General features: G+C 52.5%; 3 protein-coding genes across 3 annotated transcripts in view; all 3 read right to left on the bottom strand.

The window, feature by feature from the left end:
- Positions 1-294: 294 nt before the first annotated feature.
- Positions 295-974, bottom strand: PODANS_1_19290 (uncharacterized protein; the record flags this gene model as incomplete). Its single annotated transcript, XM_001907357.1, has 2 exons — positions 295-403; positions 460-974. 2 exons carry the CDS (start codon positions 972-974, stop codon positions 295-297), a joined length of 624 nt encoding a protein of 207 aa, XP_001907392.1.
- Positions 975-7,073: 6,099 nt separating this feature from the next.
- PODANS_1_19300 (uncharacterized protein) lies at positions 7,074-8,551 on the bottom strand (the record flags this gene model as incomplete). Its single annotated transcript, XM_001907358.1, has 2 exons — positions 7,074-7,899; positions 7,959-8,551. 2 exons carry the CDS (start codon positions 8,549-8,551, stop codon positions 7,074-7,076), a joined length of 1,419 nt encoding a protein of 472 aa, XP_001907393.1.
- Positions 8,552-18,219: 9,668 nt separating this feature from the next.
- Positions 18,220-19,596, bottom strand: part of PODANS_1_19310 (uncharacterized protein) — a gene marked incomplete at both ends in the record, with an annotated part of 1,890 nt that continues 513 nt past the window's right edge. The window contains 2 exons of the mRNA XM_001907359.1: positions 18,220-18,508; positions 18,568-19,517. Coding sequence (XP_001907394.1) covers positions 18,220-18,508; positions 18,568-19,517 — 1,239 coding nt within the window. The remainder of the gene's footprint in view (positions 18,509-18,567; positions 19,518-19,596) is intronic.

Below are 19,596 nucleotides of genomic sequence, written 5' to 3' on the forward strand. Positions count from 1 at the left end.
GCGTTGCGCAGGTTTGAGCAAGATTCCGGAGCGAATGCGGAGACCTCACCAGGGGGGGGGGGGGGTACAACATCCATCACAGAAAGTGTCGTGACAATGGCATTGTTATTGATTCTGGTGCTTGTCCATGGCACTTTTCCATGCTTCAGATGTGGAATGCTGTTTCATCTGCGCCAGGATCCATTCCCTTGCCATGCCATTTATCTGATGTTCTCATCCGAGTTAAAATAGAAGAATATATACCCAAAAACCAATTCCAACACGCTCATAAACTCCATACCCAAATGCCCCATGTTAGTGTTCCGTAGAAGAAATAAATCTGCCCACGAGTAGACTACCCAAGAATGTGCCTCCCAACACGGACAAGAAATACCCCACGTTCATCGACATCACAGCCAACATCCTATATCGATTTGTTAGCATCGCCCTCCGTGACATCTAGTCATAGTGATAACTCACAGTAAATAACCCACGCCCGCCACGACGGTATCAATCGCTGCCCTCACCGGATCAACACTCAACCTCCACGGCCTCGCATGGCTCCCTGTCCTCCTCTGCACAACAACCACGTTCTCCTCCACCCCGTTCTCGCTCAGCACCGCCGCCTTGCCTAGCGAATCCCTGCTGAGATTCTCTGCCAGTGGCGCTTTTCCATTGACCACGACATACCGCCTGTTCATCTCCTTATCCAACCACCTCAGCTCCTGCCATGACTTGAACGCTAGCAGCCCCCTGAAGATGACGGCAAGGATAATGAGAAAGATGCATGTGCCTGCGTAGGCGCCGGCGTTGGTCGGTGTCCATTTCGTCGAGAACAGGGAGGTGGACATGGAGTTTTGGAAGATGGCCATCATGGACATGTGCGTGTCCATGCCCATCGAGCCATCTGGGCTTGTCGATGCGGCGGCGGTGTTGGTGGTGGTGTGGCCCGAGTGGGATTCGGCGCCGTGGCGGGCGTAGAGTAATGGGTCCATTGTGTTGATGTTGGATGGGCGAGAGACTCTGAGGATCTCAATTGGAGTTTAAGTGGTGGTGAATCTCAGGGGGTGTTGTTGCTTGTCACGTTGCTGACTCAATTGCGTGATGTGGCTGACCCGAGGTTGCAAAGATGATGAAGAAGAGATCCGCGATTCTTGTGATACCAGATCGGAGAGCGCTGCCCTGAAGTATTTGTTGTATCCGTTTAGCCGTTCGCGTGGGGTATAGTGCTTGGTGAATTCTTTCTCTTGAATTGAATGGTAAGGACGGGACGGCTCGCGGAGAAAGCGGTGAGTGATATATTTATCGCCTTTGCAATACGTAGTGAGAAGAACACCATGAGCAAGTTGTTGTCTTGTCAGAGGATGAAACGTGTATGGGAGAGAAGATCACGCATGGAGCGGCGAGGGAGGTTTATGTTCCGCCATGCCAATGCCATGGTGATCTGGGTGTCTGGATTTGGAAGAAACATGCTCAAATGTGGGGGTTGATGCAGTGACAGGGGTCAGTTGAAATGTGGGGGCGGGAGCGCAGATGGTTGACCAGGGGGCCATGTCCACGACACCAACGGCAAGTAAACTTTGATATTCAACCTTTAGAAGAAACAAGTCAAATATTATCTCACCATTCATGAATGAAACGAGATTCTTCCCGTATTCATAACTGCCCTCGAAATCATGCTTGTCATCAACGTTGGGGAATAGTAGACAAAATTCAAGATACACGAGACCTTGGTCCCGGAAAAGGCCGGTAGCTCTACCGAATAGATATCCACCTTTATCAGAGCGCCATTGTGAGCATCTGCTGGAAGAGAGAATGCTGTGCCATTTCAGTTCGATATGGGATGAACAAGTACTCGGCAACAAATTAAACCAAAGGTAAATGTGGAGGTACCAGGTATCTCATCAAAATCGGTTACCTGGGTATGTAAGGTCCTAACTGGGTCATTAGGCTCACCCCGGACGTTATCTCTGTTAATCACCGCAGTCATGGGATTCGAGAAGATGATCTGATTGAACGAGGTGATGTATCAATCCAGATCTGGCAAGTGGTAGGCTGCTGAGGTAAAGTGCTCCTGCCGGCTGTGCTTGCCTTGGGACGTAACGTTACGACCGGACAAGACTCCGCTCCCTTGCTTGCATATTCCAGACATCGTCGCAGCTTCCTTCCACCTCTGGTCAAATCTGTGAGTTGACACAATGCTTTGAGTCATTCCACTCGGTACTTGATCGAGTCATTGCAGCACTGGTGAATATTGGGAAGGTGCAAGCGAGTCCCCGAGGAGAGAGGCAACAGGTCCCGTTTGGTCAGGCCGAGAACATGATCACTCAAGACATCCCCCAACAAACCACACCCCCTTTGGCCCTGGGCTGCAGCAATGGGTCTCTCCAGGACCGACCGACAGCGACCATCCGTTTACCCGCCAAACCCGGAAATCTGAACGCCCATCGCCGGCGCGCGGCCGGAGACATATTACGTTGGACAAGCCGACAGCTGCAGTTGCATCGAGCCTGTCCCGGAGACATGGTCCCGGTCGAGTCTATTTTGACGACATCCCACCCTGCATCACACGGTTAGCCCAAGATCATAATCTGCAGCACCATCACATCGATGTTCTTTGCCGTTTTCGATACTTTCTTTTGTCATCAGAAATCCCACCTGGTGCTACCGCATTCAACGCAGCCCTGGAGGCCAAGCCGGACCTGGATAGTACTATCAAGTATGAATGCGAGTTCGAATGCCAGATGAACACCGTCTGGCTCATCTTTCTCCGAAATTGTGTCAGACAACTCACGTACGACGGTCTCATGGCCAGGTCCAATTTCTCCGTAGGGTCAAGACCCTTTGGAAGGCGCTCCTCATCCTCATGCCTGATGAGCTGCACTTAAAATCCCGAGACAGACCAATATAGAGGAGACGGTCCCCTGCCACAGATGCGCCCTCTCTACTGTGTTTCTTCAAGGCCTGGTATCCAGCAATTGTAGCCTCGGGGAGGAGAAAATGCTGGTGATACATGATCGATGGAGCCAATATTGAAAAACTCGATGTAAGCCCCAGGACCCTGAGCACACACACGGGTGATAGGGTTCTCTTTACTTACAGATACAGATTTATCTTGATCGAGATGACGCCTCTGCCGTGCAAAGAGAGATATCAGTTTGAGTGTCTCAGCCTCACCTTTCATCTCAATCTGGTTAGGCTAAGCTCCCCCTTCAGCCTCCTGTCGATCTGGCGTTTTGCCCGCAGCCACACCTCCAAGCACCCGGCATTGGAGAAGAGGAGGCAGACAGGGATCTCTTGGCTTGAGTCAATGGTGGCTTACTCGATCTTTTTTCTAAACCCTAGGCTACGGGACTACCTAAAGATTCAAGGTGCAATTTGATTATGGACCTCCAGTCCCCGATATCATACCTTTGGGCGCGTAACAATACTCGAGCCTTGGCATTGCCACCGAAAAGCACAACCTTTACATCTCCCCCTTCTCCCGGACGAGACCGGTGTCCTGCTGTGTTCATGAGGTAACCACACCCTGCAATGTTGGACCCCGAATCGGTGGGTAGGCTTGGGGGATGGGCGGTCAGGGCTGCATCCGTTCCTCTCCTCTCACTCACAACCCGGTTCACAGGCGAGAAGGGTGGCTGAGGTAGGGAAGGCACGCGGCGGGCAGCGTGAATACCAAATAGTCTGTCGTACCGTGTTGTCAGACGGCAAAGAGCATGAGGAAATTCATGATTGGTACACGGCACTTGTCACCCGACGACTTCGGCCTCCAAAACGCTGGGAAGGAGTCATGGATCGGCCGTGAAGCTGGGAAGTAATAACAGTTATGTCCTTACCTTGTCCAGCCTTTGCGCTCATCCGACCATGTTATTTTATTGCACACCAGAACGGATACCATTCATTGCCGAGATCAGCTGACGATGTCTTGACTACTCTAGCCTGTTATTTCCTGATCTGGGCCAGGCTGAATCGCGAGCCGCCCAGGACGCCATGGCTACCACCCTTGAGCCCGGTGGAAACCCTGCATGCTGCTGTTCATGGGCGGCACATTTTGCCCTAGGCGCCTCACAGTTCTCAAGTGGTGTTGAACTCCGGACGCCTCTCTGACTCGACACACACGACAGAGGCGCTAATATGTATGTACCCGCATCACTCGATACTTCCTGCCAGGAGGCGAAGGCTTCAGTTGGGTACAGTAAGCTCCCACCGCGACGGGGAATTGCAACAAGGCAACTCGAGAACCAATCCGTCTTTGGCAAGCATTCGGCTGTTCAGCCGCACTGCACAGTCAAAACCAGGCCCAAAACACCCCCTGCTTATTGCTTGATGATACATATGGCAAGGCTCTTGCGTAATGAAGTGAACGGCGAGGAAAAAGAAAAACGAACGAAAGAAAATATGGAAACGGTAAGCTCACCCCCAAAATTACGCCGACCCCTCGCCCGGCCGGGTCAGGGATTCGATTGCAGAGCGATTGTGAGAGTGTGTCGTTCTTGCATAGGAGGAGGACCACAACGGAAGGTGTGTGCATGGTGCAATCCAGCTCTGCCCATCCACAACAGGCCCCCCCCCATCCGGCTTCTCCTGTGGTTCTCGGCGCAAGAGATATTCGGGAGGAGACAGTTGGGGGAAGTGTGGGCATCCATGTCTGTGATGAGTGTGTGCTGGACCGGTGAAGGAGGGTCAGACCGGCGAGTACCTAATCCTCTTGTCCTACACCTTGGGTTCCGACTCTTGAGCTTTCGTAAGACAGGGTCAATCAAATAGACACACTACTAACTTGGAAAAGATAGGGGCGACTTTTGTGTTCCCTCATGACCCGTGATCGAGATCAGGAAGAGAGTGTTGGTTAGCTTAGCCAACACACCGATCAGACCAATCGAACCCATCCCGTCTCCTCTTGCCAAGCTTCCGAGATACATACATACATGCAGACAGCAAGGCACTTGCCGCGTTTGGACATTTCGTGCGTTGCTTTCATACACACACTTGAAGCGTGGAGGGGAGTGTTTGGTTGGAAGTGCATGGTCTTTACCAGTATGTATCCGAAATGTGACAGCAAGCAAACAGCGAACCGAAGAACGCCCCGGGCTGCTTTGTTCCGGACCGAGCAAGTCGTTATCTTGATCGGATCTGGGGGTGTCTTCCACATACTCGACTGGGAGGGATGGGTAGAATTGGATGGTTATACAACATCCATGGTGGGTTTCGAAGTTGAAGTTGGTTGAGGGGATCTTATTTGGTAATGAGATTTGCCATTGGTGTGTGTGTGTGTATGTGTGTGTGTGTGTGTGTGTGTGTGTGTGTGTGTGTGTGTGTGTGTGCGTGTGTGTATGCTGGAGAGCGGCTTGCCTCGTGGGGGAGGGTTTTGTTCTTCTCAGTGCCTACCTTGCTGAAAGGTTTGTCTGGATGGCAAGTGATGATAGTCACCCAAAGCACACAAATACGTATTCACATGGTCAGAAAATACTTCGCAAGATGATTCAATTATCAACAGGAGGAGGGTGGACACTCGTCCAATTTCCATCCCCGCTCAAGAATTAATTATTTTTTTTGGATTAATAACTCTCTCTCTCTCTCTCTCTCTCTCTCCCCTTCGCTCACCCTTTCCACATTGGAAAAAGAGGAGGGGTTATAAGCCCTAGAAAGCCCTTCGAAAAAGAAGAGAAAAAAAAACCAAAAAGAAAACAGGTATATACAATCTAACCCCTCTCTTGACCAAGCTTTTCTTTGCTCTTTTTTTCTAGTGGACAGAGCCACTGTCAAGCTCATCTTGCTTGCCTGGGATTTTCCCATGGAGGGTTTTTTTTTCTCTCTGTTTCTGTTTCTTTCTTGATTCACATTATACCCTCTCTTGAAAACAAAAACAATACCGTCCAAACAGTACCAAGTCAATTCCCTCATCTGGCCGGCCTGCCCATCGCAATGACATGGTCGAATGTCGTGACGATTTTCGTAAAAATATTCCGAATACGATCGCTGCTTGTTGGGTCAAAAACGCTATCAGTCGACCCATCCACCACTCCCATTTTTTTTACTAAAAAAGAATAAAAAAAAAAGGCCATTCCCAAAAACAAATACATCTCAAGATATATAAAACAGCCAAGCAAAGAAAGAACCTCTAGCACCCAACCCTTTCCCCTTGTTTCCCAGGGGAACCAGAGATAACACCAAAAACCAATCCTGCCGAACCCCTGCCCAAACAAGAGCTTGTGTCTTCCTAACTTTTGCCCTCGTCGTTGGGTGTGTGCGCCCTTTGCCCTGGCCCAAATGTGCCAACTCCAATAGCTTTCCCCGGAGACGAGGAGCTGTGTGCAAAAAAGAGATGAAAAAAAGTGTACCCGTCTTGTGTCCAACAATACAAAAGTGAAGCAAAAAAAACAGACAAACGGAAAGACGGGTATGGGTATCAAGCTTGAAAACAGAGCCAAACGTTGTCCAGTTTGCCCCCCCCTCCAAAAAATAGCCAGCCCCCTTTGGTCATGTGATGATCTTGACAGTAGGAAACCCAAGAACTCCCAATTCAGCTGGCCCCAGTACCCAAACTCCAGCACCCAAGCTCCAGCCTCCGCGCTTGCAAGGGATGGTGTTGTGTGCAAAGTCAAAAATATAAACAAAGACGAAGCGAAGCGGCCATGTTCCCCCAAAACAGGACCAGACCTTGTTCCTTATGTTCATGGTCTTCAAACCCCCTTTCCCCTTCCCCCCCCTTTTTTTTTCTCGTTTTTTCCTTTCCTCTTCTTTCCCTTCCCTCGCTTTCCTTGTTGAATCCTGTCATTGACTTCCCCGCAGCATCATCAAGGTATACCCGCACAGTCGTTGGTCTTGATCGACATCTGCCATCGTCTTCGACACCGTCCGGACGCGTCAGGATTGATGTCCCTGTCAAGAACACATTCCTATTGCCTCTTCCTCAAAGCCGTCGAGCTAGAGGAATCCCCGTCAGTCGTAGGTGGGCTCTCGCCTTGAGCGTTTGCATTTCTGGGAGCCGCGGCATTGTCCCTGTCCTTGTCCTTGTCCCTGTCCCTGCCCTTACCCTTGCCTTTGTCCTTGGACAGGCATCCCTTGACCAACATATGCCGCTGGAAACAAAGTCAGCACATGTAGCTGATAGACAACCAAAAAAAAAAAACTTGTCGAACACATACCTTGAGTGCATCCTTCCTCGAGAAGGTCCTTTCGCAGTTATCACATGGAAAAGGCTTGACGGCCAAGTGTATCCTTGAATGCCTCTTGAGGTCATGGTTTCTGTTGAAGCTATGGTTACACTGATCACACTTGAAAGGACGTTCTTGCAGCGGCGGTTGCGGGTGGTGGTATCCCGCGTAGTTGTGAATCGGATACGGATGAGAAACATGACCATACACCACCATGGGCTGGTTTGGCTGATGCAAGTTGGTCATCATCGAGCCCTGCATGCTTGGATACGGAGGATACGTGGCTGGGGGCTGGTGATGAGGCCGATGGGATCCGGCATATATCGGAGAATGCATCCCTGGCATCAGAGGACCTAGGGGGTTTCTCCCAGGGAGAGGCCCACCCGTGGCGTTCGGGGATGGTCCGGGCTGGGAGGCATAAGGGAACGTCCCTTGCTGCGGCGACGACACTGTTGGGTAGTAAGGCGCCGAAGTGAACGGTACTCTGACCCGACCGGCGGTGAACCTCGATTCGTCGACGACTGAGGTGCTGCCTGGCCCTGACCTGCGAGATCGGGCAAAGCAAGAACCGACGGTGATGGTGATTCCTGGGAGTGGGAAGGCATGCTTGAACCGTAAAGAGCCAAAGAGCCAGCACTCCCATTCACACCAGCGTTGTTTCCGCCAGCACCGTTGGTTCCTAGCCCCCCGCCTCCATTCACACCACTGCCGCCACCACCACCGCCGCCTGCTGAACTGGAGAACGGCGGATGACCTTGGTATGCTGAGACGCTCGGCAAGGCCCCGCCGTTAGCTGGGGATGATGAGGTTCGCCCGTGATACTGTGAGAGTGGGGAGGCAAAATTGAAGGGAATAGGTCGTTGGAAGGCCCCGGAGGTGGAATTGTTGCCCGAATAACCGTAGCTGCCCGGGGGCACCGGCGTAGCCCAGCTTCCGTGGCCATAAAAAGACGAACCGCCGGCCGGTGATTGCTGCGAACTGCTGCCGTTGATTCCTGCTGATGGGCTAGTCCCGTCTGCCGCCCCTGATGTGGGAGTCAGAATACTTGTTCTACTGGCAATTGTGATGTTGGTATGGCTAGAAGGATAAGGGGAAGAGGAGGGAGGAGAAGAGGCCGAGGGCGCCGCCGAGAACGCCGCCGAGAACGCCTCCCGAGGGGCCGGCTCAGAAAACGGCAGCGCCCTTTGGCCATCATCACTGTGGTCACTTGGATGGGTCATGGCTGTAGAAGCCTGTCTAGGGTCTCGCGTACTTGATAGGTCTGAGTGAGAATACATCCCACTGACTGACGGTAGATTTGGCGCTCCCTCTCTCCTTGCTGCATTGTTCGGAGGAGGGGACAGGGAATCCTCTTCGTCGCCAGACTCAGGATGCGACATCCTTGGTGGTGGTGGTGGTGGTGGTGGTGGAGGCATGCTTAACTGATCAAGCTGCTTTGCTGCCCTTGGTTTGGCGGAAACCGTCGCCACAGACAAGGGAGAGGGGGTAGCCACTGGAGGCTACAAGATGCGGTGGAAGATCGATTGCTTGATGGCGGTGGGATGGAGAGGCGTGGCTCACGTATCAGTTTTATACCCGTTCAACGTGACAGCAAGTGCTCGCAAGGTTTCCAGAAAATGGTGGCCCTAGCACATGGCGCAGATCAGGTTTTGATGGGGGCGCAACTAAGTTCTTCAACACCACAAAGTCTGATAAGACGAGTATGCGTGTGACCTGGGGATGAAAGGCTCTTGTACTTAAGCTTTTGATGTGTGGAGGTCGTTGACAAGGCGTGGTGGAGTGCCGATGCTGAAGGGGCGTTCCGTACGAAATACACGGTATGAACACTGCCAATAATTGGTGGTTTTCGGGTTCGGGACCCTGTCGGTAATCTGGCCAGGTCCAGCTCCAGGTCCAGGATCTGGGAGATGGGTAGAATAACGACCTCAAGCCAACCGCGCTGGGCTGTTACTGCTGCCTCGTGTTGCTGCTACTCTTGCGCGGTTCCCCTCGTGTGGTTGTCCTTCCTCAGGGACCCGTTGCCTGACGCAGTGGGGACGAGGTATACCGACAGGCTGGAGACTTGGGACGGGAGAGGAAGCGGGCTGGCGGGGTGGGTGCCGGTGTTAGGGACGGATGTGTGGGTGCCCTTTCCCTCGTGCTTTGTACTTTCAAAGATGGGGGTGGAAAAGCGCGTCTTTGATTTGGGATCGAACCAGGCCGGCCTGTCTAGCGCGGGAGGGCTGAAAGGACACGAACCGGGGATGTGCTGGTGAGATGAGTGTGCCACACCCTTCTCCTGGGACTCGCACAGACTTGAAATTGGCGTGCTCTTGAAAATGCGTATTGTGGACTCTGCGATGCAATGACAGCAGCAGGCTCCCGGAGAAATGGGCACAGCACAGCGCGTGTGTACGGTCTCGGATGTCTCAGGGCCAGGCTGTGGCGCTTGTTGGCTGAGTGGGCTAGCAGGTGGAAGGTGTGAGGAGAGGTACAATGTAGCAGAGCCTTCTGGGTTGTCGTAAGTATAACTGGTAGTCCTGTTGCTGTGGTGGTGTTAGTGGTGGTGGTGGTGGTGGTGGTGGTGGTGGTGGTTGTTGTCGTCGGTAGACAGACATGGGCTTGGGATGGGACAAGGCTTGAGGTCGGTGCTCAGGCTTGCCTCCGTTGCGGCTTCCACGTTGAGCTGATATCAAAGCCGGTGATGGATGTGTAGTAAGCAGGAAATAACTCCCCCAAACAGGTCCCCTTCGTGACTCCTCAAGACGTGAGTATCAGCTCTGAACAGTATTTCCCCTCAGGCACTGGGGAAAAGACAGCGGTGTATGGAAGGCCGGTACATTCAAGACTTCTTAACGAAAGACATACCCCCCCCCCCTCTGCCCTGCCGCATGCACAGCTGGGAGAGCTCTGCGGTACTGGACTGCACAGGGCACGGCTTGCTGGGAAAATGTCTGCGAGCCTGGTGCCGAGACCCTGGCTCGACTCTTGTTGATGTCGACACACATGGATGTGTACTGTAAGTATCGTACGGCCACCCCCAATTACGGGAGCCGTAATACGGCCACCCACGCTGGGCGTGTGTCTACTGTACCCAGGCTGAACGACACCCCAGTGGACAAGCGCAGCAGGAGGAGCCAAAAGCGGTATAGCTTGCCTGTCCGAACCGACCTGAAGATCGGGGCTCCATCAACATCCAAAACCTTTTGACGCTGCTTCTTACCAACTCGCGCAAGTGCACGTTGAGGGGCTGGGGGAAAACACGAGGGGTGCGTGAGGGAGAAGCAGAGGTTGAGGGCAAGTATGGCAGCTTGTTTCTTCCACGCCTGGCCGAGAGAGAATAGCCACCAGGACTCGACTTGGTAATGCTGGGTTCAATATGTGTGTTCTTTCTCGTTGTCGAACACTCAGGATGTGCGGTTCTTGGCAAGCTAGAACCCTGGTGCGCGGGAGGCGAGCACCAAGAGACGGTCGTTGACAGGGAGGTCAGATCCCTCACTTTTTGGCTGTGCCTCTCCCACGCTCACCTTTCGTCCCTCCCCACCCGTGCACCATGCTTCCGGCATGCATGCCGCATGCCCCCCTACGCTACAGCTTACCTGGGGGAGAGAAAGAGAGAGAGAGAGAGAAAGAGAGAGAGAGAGAGAGAGAGAGAGAGAGAGAGAGAACAAGAGGGAACAGGGAGAGAAGTTTTCCATGTCCTGTACGTGCATGGATGGGGGGGGTGCTCTGTCCGAATTGGTCCAACTGGCTATCTAGCTATCTGGCGAAGCCCTCACTCACCTCAACCAGCTGCCAGAATGGGCTCAAGCTCCCCCCTCTCCCGACCAGCTGATGTTGAGTTGCCGTTGCGCGGTTTTTGTCTCTGGTCCCTTGCGCTCCGAATTATGACATGCCTAGGAGGTGGACTTGGCCGCATGTCAAAGAGAGAGAGCATGATTGATGCGCACCAGGGATGACAGGTGGACTGGTGCATCGTGGTCCGCTCTTTGGGTCCCAATTCAGGTCTGCCACGAACGACAGCAAAGGATAGCGGCATGTCCCCAAGAAAAACAAGCTGTTTCTACCAGAAGTGCCGCTAGCCCTACCAAACGTCAAGCGATAGCTTCTTTGCGGAGTTCGTCCCATCTATTCGGTCGACCTGACAAAGCCTGTTGGGAAAACTTGGCTGGTGAGTGGTGGTGGTGGTGAGCAAAATGGAGCAATGGGATGACATCTTGGATTTTCCCCAAAGCAAAGTCCCCAAGCCAGCACCCCGGTCACCGGTGTCTCCCTATCCCATGCTTGGCGGCCCTCTTTGACGAGATGCTCGCGTCTCGATTCGGATTAGACCCCTTTCCAGCATCGTGGGCTTTCCCTGTGGGCCAAATTCCCTGCTGGGTGAGTGGCCAGTGTGGGCCGTGGGCTGGCCAGCCCGTCTAGACCTCTTGGCATTGAACCAGGCCTGTGTGTGTCTGAGAAAGACATTGGATTGCCCAGCGAACAGGTTTGGCGAACTGGCTTCTCTTCTCCCGATGTCTTCCGCGGGTACAGAGACACCAATGTTTCGCCGTGATCAATGTCGGGGACCAGGTCCCCTATCCCAGCATTGGGGGACCGCTCATGTTAACGCAAAGCAGAGCGCTTTCTGGGCGGACCACTCTCCAACCACATGAAGGCGCTGCCGCAGGTGTCCTTCCCCAAGACCTGCATAGGCATCGCTTTTTTCAGCTGAGGAGCTGGCTGGCCTTTGGATACCACTTACCAGACATCCCCCCTCATGCATCCGCCCTGGCGTTTCCCCATCGAAACCCAGTCGCCGGGTGTATTGGGAACCACTAGTTCCTCTGCAGCCTGCACGGGATCATCATATTCAGTTGTACTATGATATGGCATTGTCGCACGGAAAGCAACCTCACAGAAAAAAGGCTCCGTAGCATGGTGAACAGACCACCCAGCGCGCTTTTTTTAATTTTCATTTTTATTTTTATTTTTTATATAATATACGTACATGTATATACATATATATATACATGTATATATACATACATATATGTATACATATACATACATACGTACATATACATACATATATACATACATATATACATACATATGTATATGTATGTATATATGCATGTATATGTATGTATATATGTATGTATATATAATTTTTTTTATGTTTTTTTTTTATCTCTGAGCGAGTCCCTGTCAAGGACCTTGGGCGAGCCGAGATGGAACGAATCCGTCGGTTGACCGCTCCCGACCCGTACCGCGATTGGCGGGTATGGCTTTTGCGTGCCGTGAATGCGTCAGTACTAGCTAGGTACACTACTGCGTGAACGGGATGGGGAAAAGGACGCTGTCTTGTGCCTTTCCCCGCTCATCATTCCGGTCGGGTTTCCACAGATGACAGAATCTTTGTCTGCTGTGTGTGCCTTGCGACGAGAAATGTCAGCGTTCTTATATCACTTTGACTGTGCCTATGCCTGCGCCATGCTTCTTTTGCCATTCTTGGCTGTGGTTGTTCGCCATCAAATACTGCTGCGGTCTGAAGTCAGCATCTCTACACCGTCGTCTTCCCCCTGATCAAACATGGCGATGCGCCCGTTTCCTGGAGACCTGGTTTTTGGGTTTACCCCAACAGCCCCGGGGGTTTGGAGATGAAGAGAAACACGGAGACGAGCCTTTCCTCCATTCGGGAATTTTTGACGAGACTGTGATTCCAGTGACCAACCGTTGTAGATTTCTTTGATGGGGGGTGGTTTATTAGACAAGACAACCACCGTAGTGAGGCTCCAGCAAAACCCTCTTTTTGCTGTTGCCATTAGGATTTTCTCGTGTGATCGGCCTCCTTTGCTTTCAGAAATGTAACACAGCATTCTCCTTGTGTCACCTGTGTCGAGGACACTGAAGATGTTGAAGATGGCATGCTTTGTCGAGATCTAATGAGGAACCAGGACAAGCCAGGTGCCCATTAAAAACCTCGTCCGCTACAGCTTTCCCACAGATGATCGGCTGCGGTACGTAACGGCACACCCTGGAGCGGGTCTAGTGCCCCCAGTGCAATATAGCACCGTCAAGCAGGGTTTTGGAGAATCAGAATCAGAACAGATATTGTATGAATTGCATGTGCTGCTCGTCTATCCTCTCGGGGATTGCTCAATGCGACCACACGGCGCACTTGCTTGCGGGGGCAGCCCAGGCGATGTTACAGCAGAAACGAACCGACCACGGCGGGGGTACACCTTTGGTTTGTTTCGTTTCGTGTAGAATGGTGTCTTCCTTTTTCCTCACTTATCGAAAAGGCACGGAATGTTCGACTGTTTGCCCGCGGCTGACAATCTATCCGCTGACGATCAGATGTGCCTGCCCCTGGCACAGCAGGCCCATGCTGCAAAATCGAGGAGACAATCACATAATGTGCAGTTGCTGAGACCGACCGACCTCGACGCATTTTGATAGCAAATGTGGCGTGCGACAAGCAATGGGAACGGTTGAGACCAGAGTGACGGGTAGCCCATGTGCTTGTTTATATCTCGGGAGGTTGGGTCGAGCCGAATCAGGGTGCGACCTCGTATTCTTTGATCGGCCCCAGCTCATCAAGACAGATCTCGTTAGCAAAAGACAGCATTGCTTTTGTATGAAGTTCCTGTCGCATGTCGTCGAAGTCGAATGAGGCTCGAAAAAACAGTGGCGCTTGGGTTTCTCAAATGCGCACACAAAGGCGGGGGGGAAGGGCCGCTGCGGAAAGGCGTCTGGCTTTCTTGGACAAGGACCCAAGCCACACACACACACACACACACAGATGAAGAAGAGCCACGATGGCCTTCGACGCCCCTCCCCGCAAGTGGACCTCGCACCGCAGCAAGGCGGTCCGTGCGCGACCCCATGCTCGCGCTGATCTATTATTTGGCGAACCCCGCACACCACTACAGCGCAAAACCCGGGGAGGTGTGGAAAAAGCGGGAGATTTGATAGGCTGGGAAATACCGAAATTCACAACAGCCAAAAAGAGACGTGATCCCCAATACTTTGATGCAAGCTGTCGGGAAATTTGAACAGCTGGGAGCTCACAGAGAGCTGGAACAAGGGCCGGGATAGGAGACAGCCCTCGATATTACGGAGCCAGTTCATACAGCACTGTCCCTCGCCCGACTGGTGCCCGTATTCCCACTCTTGCGGGAGCGTTGGTTGGTATACAACAATTGGTCCAGTGCAGGCTGCCGGATTCCGCCCTAAAAAGGGGGAGCCCGACAGCTGGTGTTGAGCCGCAACTCCGCCAGATCTCTCGAGCTTGGACGCCACAAGCGGGCAACGCCAACCATCTCAACCGGGAGTTGATCGCCACAAGCTCTGAACTGCAGAACTAGCCTCCTGTCAAGAGATCAGATCGTGGCCGTTTTGACAGCAGCCTCTCGCGTCTTCCCGCGCCGGCAGATACAAGATGGAAGCCACAACGGCACACTGCTGCCGATGTCCAGAGGTGGAGAGGCTGAGCGGCCAGGCGGAACGGCTGGAGTGAGGCGGGCAGCTCGATACCACAGAGTCGGTAGCTATGTAGTAGGTATTACAGCAATGAAAGCGATTCCTGCCTTTTTGTTCACACCTTCCCAAACAGGACGTCTTTCTCCACCCATCTCAACCGCCGCATCTTGGACTGTAACCCAGCACTCCTGGGGCGAATACGAACGAAACGAGATGCTAAAGAAGGCCGTCAGACCTGCCACCCAAGCATCCGCTACCGACGGTCCGGTCCTTGGTCTGCGCCCCTGGTGCCGATCTCACGATAAGCTTAATCCTCACCATCCCACTTGCCCAACCACACCGAGCGACACCGAGATCACGCCGGACCAGACTACCCATACTAGGTGTTACCTTTCTCGCCTCCAGCAACTCGCCGCTGCTACATGGAATTCCCGCCGTCGAGGCCCACAAAGTTTGCCAATTTTGTTGTCTCCGTCACACGAGCCCCAACCTCGGCCCCCCCCCCCCCTAATTCTCAAGGAGGAAAATTAGATCGCTCAGCTGCTCGGGTTCCTGCGTCAATGAGACACACGCAGTACCACGGGAAATGGAAGAATGGGTTTAAATCTCCGGGCTGATTTGGAACGAGTTTACTGACGTCAGACAACATATAACTTTTGAGATGTTCTTATGTTTGGCGAGCAAAGGTAAAAGCAAAAAGGTGTGGTGTCATTGTCTTGGATATGCAGCTTTCCAGAAAGAACTGCGAGAAGCAGTAGAGTAATCCATTTTTGAGACCTTTCCTCCGATAGGGAGGGCGGTGTATACGAGCCTTTGACTTCGGGTATTTATGCTCAGGTCTCAGAAGAATATGTCTGTGTTTTCTCTTCGTCGAACCGGTGACGCAAGGGGGGCGGGTCTTGGGTTTGTTGTTCGTTCAGGGGCCAATGGAGCCGATGGTGGATAGGGGGCCATCACGAAGCATCTATCACATAAGGTATTTTGCCTTACACGGTCAATACATGTTTTCGGGCGTCAAGACAGGACCATGTTTTGCGACTCCGTCAAGGTGCTATCGACTGGCTTTCCAGGTTGCCAAACTTTGTATGTGATTCTCCACTTATGGGAGAAGGCGGGAACAGCCACACCTGTCCAGAATAATCTTTTAATAAAAAGTCAAACGTAATCTGGTGCGTGATTACGCAGATGAGCCTTGCCAGCCCAGTCCAATAGCGGTTGGATCCACGAGAGGGTCAACTCAACAGACTTGAAGCGAGGATGAATTGTGTCATGGTAGGCATCAAGGGCCAGATCGACCCGCTTGGGACTGTAAGTTGCGGAGAGAACGAGAGTTAGGGGAAACCATGTCGGACATGCGAAGGCTCGGTTGGATACGGCGATGATAGTGGTGATGACGAGGACCATCGGATTGCAGACCCCACTTGGGAACGGGAGAGACAGTGTGCCTTTATCGCACGAGAAGGGCAGCACAGGCCCAGTCATGCACACACGAACGGGGAATTTGACCAGAGGTAAGCCTGAAGTCAAGTCTTGGAGGGCTGTGGGAACCAGACCTCCCAAGGGACGCTCTCATGCGGCAGAGTTCACAAGTGTCAAATTCTCAACTGAAGTCCTTGAGGCTGAGAAACTGCCTACCTTAGGTACTCTTGCTACCGCAGCAACACCAGCTTGACGGCCAAGATGCTGGGGGTGTCAGGAACGCACCCCAGATAGCCTCACAGACATCACACAAGAATACAAAAAGTTAGACCTATCACTCATGTAATTTCATTCTAATCTCAGCCTCAGCACAATCACATACATCGACACCTCCTTCCGAGTATGTTTCTTGAACGGCGCAGTGAATTCGCTTCTTCATGAGCAGTCAGATCATCAGGTCCCTCCATCAACCTACTTCTCTCATCTCCCCCCACGCATCCTCATCCGCATCTCATACATCCCAAACAACAGCCCCAATACACAATCAATCAAACCCCGAAGACAAGACCGGACCAAATGTTGACCACCAAACCGACCTCAAGACACCTCAGACATCGTCACAAGAGAACCCCATTCTCAACTCGAGAGCCAATGGTAGAATGATTTATTGGCTTCCCAGGAACAGGATCGACCTCTACAAACCTCCGGTGGAAGGGCCCCTCCCACACAGACAAAACGCCCGCTCCCTCCGGACAAACACCCGGCCAGCAAACCAACAACAAGACATTGATGTTCCTCTGTGTTCCGGTATCAAAAGAGACTTTATCACACACAAACAGCCCTCATCTTATGTACACTTATCCCCCCATCATATCGACGTACCCCGGCCCAAAGACCACATATATATATATATATTTATATACATAAAACCTGGCTCAAAGCCCTCAGCATTAGATTTCCATCACCACCACCACCACCACCACATGCACGTATCACCACTTGCAACGACACCACAGCCACCTAGCTATCTCAGGTCCCACACGAATCACAGTATAATCAGGATCTTCCAATTGCAGTACTATCGATTGAAGCCCTGGGTAGTTGACTGGGCAATCGACTAGGTAGTCAACTGGATGATAATCAGCAAGGTAAAACCACCAATTTCGGTACGCCAAAGGCTTCACTTTTGTCGGGCAGTAAGATAGACCACAGAGTGTTAACCCTGGGTCACTCTCGGAGCAATCGTTAAGGCTATTTCTACACCTGATTCTATAGCGACAACCTTAATTTATAGGATAGAGTGTTGTAGATATGATGGGGGATGCGTGGTATAAAGATGACAGGGGGGGGGAGGGTGGTGGTGCACATAGAACAAGTCCCTTGAAAAGGGGGTAGTTACCTATATCGGCACAAACCAACTAAGACACACGCCAGCCTTGACCCTTTGATGGAGAGAAAGGACCGGAAAGGTATATATATCACCGAACCATGCGTGTGAGCGCATGGGTCAAAGCTGTGGAAGAGGAGGGACTGATGGGAAGCACTACTACTCCACCCATTCACCTTCGAGCACTCCACGACGGTGACGGTACGTGCCCACAGCCCTGGTCACCCCTCTCTCTTCTTCTCTCGATTCCGTCTGTTCCGCAGGGTTGTTGTGGAGATCTGAAGTCGAGAAAAGACTTCTCGCTGAGATAAATAAGCAGTCATATAGACGGGACGGTGCGGGGCTTGTTGAGCACGTTGGGTAGAGGGGATGGAATACAGATAACAAATACTTTGGATAGACTGATGGGTGGTGGATTGATGGGTGGTAGACTGATGGGTGATGGAACTGATCAGTAGACCATAGGATGCCCTAAACAGACTAAACAACGGACAGCCAGATTGAGGAGGCAGCATGCTGACAGATAGACTGATTGCTCTACACCAACTGCACTCGAGGCAACTTAACTTCAAGAGACACCATGAACCAGACGGTGGGTGACCGGGCTTTCAATGGCCCAAGCACTTCACCATCAATACACCAAGCCATCCCTCTTAAGGTAGGTAAGATCTCATAATATCCAATTCAGATTTGCATCTCCTATAAAACCAAAAAAAATAAAAAAAAAATTTCAAACGCAACGCCTCAAATGCACAAAGTTTACAGTCTTGCTTCTCTTCGCTCACCACCACATCATCATTAACTTCTCCCCCCATCACCCCCCTTCTCCACTTACAACTTAGCAGCCGCTCTCGCCGGACCAGCAGAGGTGATCTCATTGTACAGCAGGCTCGTCAAGAAATCAGCATAGTCCTCACCGGTGACCTGACCGGAAAAGTACTGGGCCGCAAGACCATACTTGTTGCCCTGAGGAGCCTTGCTGGCGAGCTCCTGGGTCTGCTCCTTGAGGAGCTTGAGGGCGTACTGCTTGTCGACCTTCTTGCCCTCGGCGGTGGTGACGCCGTGGCGCACCCACTGCCAGAGCTGGGAACGGGAAACCTCGGCTGTGGCGGCGTCCTCCCTGTTTTCATCGTCAGCATCGTGTCTCTTCGTCATGGTATGCAGCGGAGAAATACTCACATCAAGTAGTTAATAGGAACACACCCAACACCCCTAATCCAAGCCTCCATGTAGCCCAGGCCAATGTTCAGGTTCTTCCTGATACCCGCCTCGGTAATCTGACCAGGCACGTTCATGTTCAACAAGTCATTCTGACCAATCGTGACATCCTCCCGTCTGACAAACAGCTGGTTGGGAGTGGGCATGTGCTTGTTGAAGATGTCCACCGCGATGCCCGCCAGCGCAGGGTGAGCAACCCAGGTGCCGTCGTGGCCGGCCTTGACCTCGCGGAGCTTGTCCGCTCTGACACCCTCCATAGCCACCTCGTTGGCCTTGGGGTCGTCCTTGATGGGAATCTGGGCAGCCATGCCACCCATGGCGTGGACACCGCGCTTGTGGCAAGTCTGGATGAGGAGCTTGACGTAGGCGTCCATGAAGGGAACGGTCATGGTGACGGCCGACCGATCGGGAAGGACAAAGTTGGAGTTTTGACGGAACTTCTTGATCACGGAGAAGATGTAATCCCACCTGCCGCAGTTCAAGCCGGAAGAGTGGTCGCGGAGCTCGTAGATGATCTCGTCCATCTCAAAGGCGGCGAGGATGGTCTCGATGAGGACGGTGCCGCGGATGGTGCCTCTGGGCATGCCGATGTAGTCCTGAGCAAGGTTGAAGACATCGTTCCAGAGACGGGCCTCAAGGTGAGACTCCATCTTGGGAAGGTAGAAGTAAGGGCCGAAGCCCATCTTGACGGTCTGGAAGGCATTGTGGAAGAAGTACAGACCGAAGTCGAAGAGAGAGCCAGACATGGGCTCGCCGTCGACGGTAACGTGCTTCTCCTCCAGATGCCAGCCACGGGGGCGGACAATCAAGGTGGGGAGCTTCTTATCAGTGCGGAGCTTGTACTCCTTGTTGCCGATCTTGAAGTCGACCTGGCGGCGGTTGGCGTCGTAGAGGTTGACCTGGTCCGTTGATCATGTTGTCCCATGTGGGAGCGCTGGAGTCTGTGAATCACATGTCAGACCCACCGCCCCTCCCTCGATCTCATGGAGT

This window comes from Podospora anserina, chromosome 1 (assembly GCF_000226545.1).
Source record: "Podospora anserina S mat+ genomic DNA chromosome 1, supercontig 4".
NCBI classification, from domain to species: domain Eukaryota; kingdom Fungi; phylum Ascomycota; class Sordariomycetes; order Sordariales; family Podosporaceae; genus Podospora; species Podospora anserina.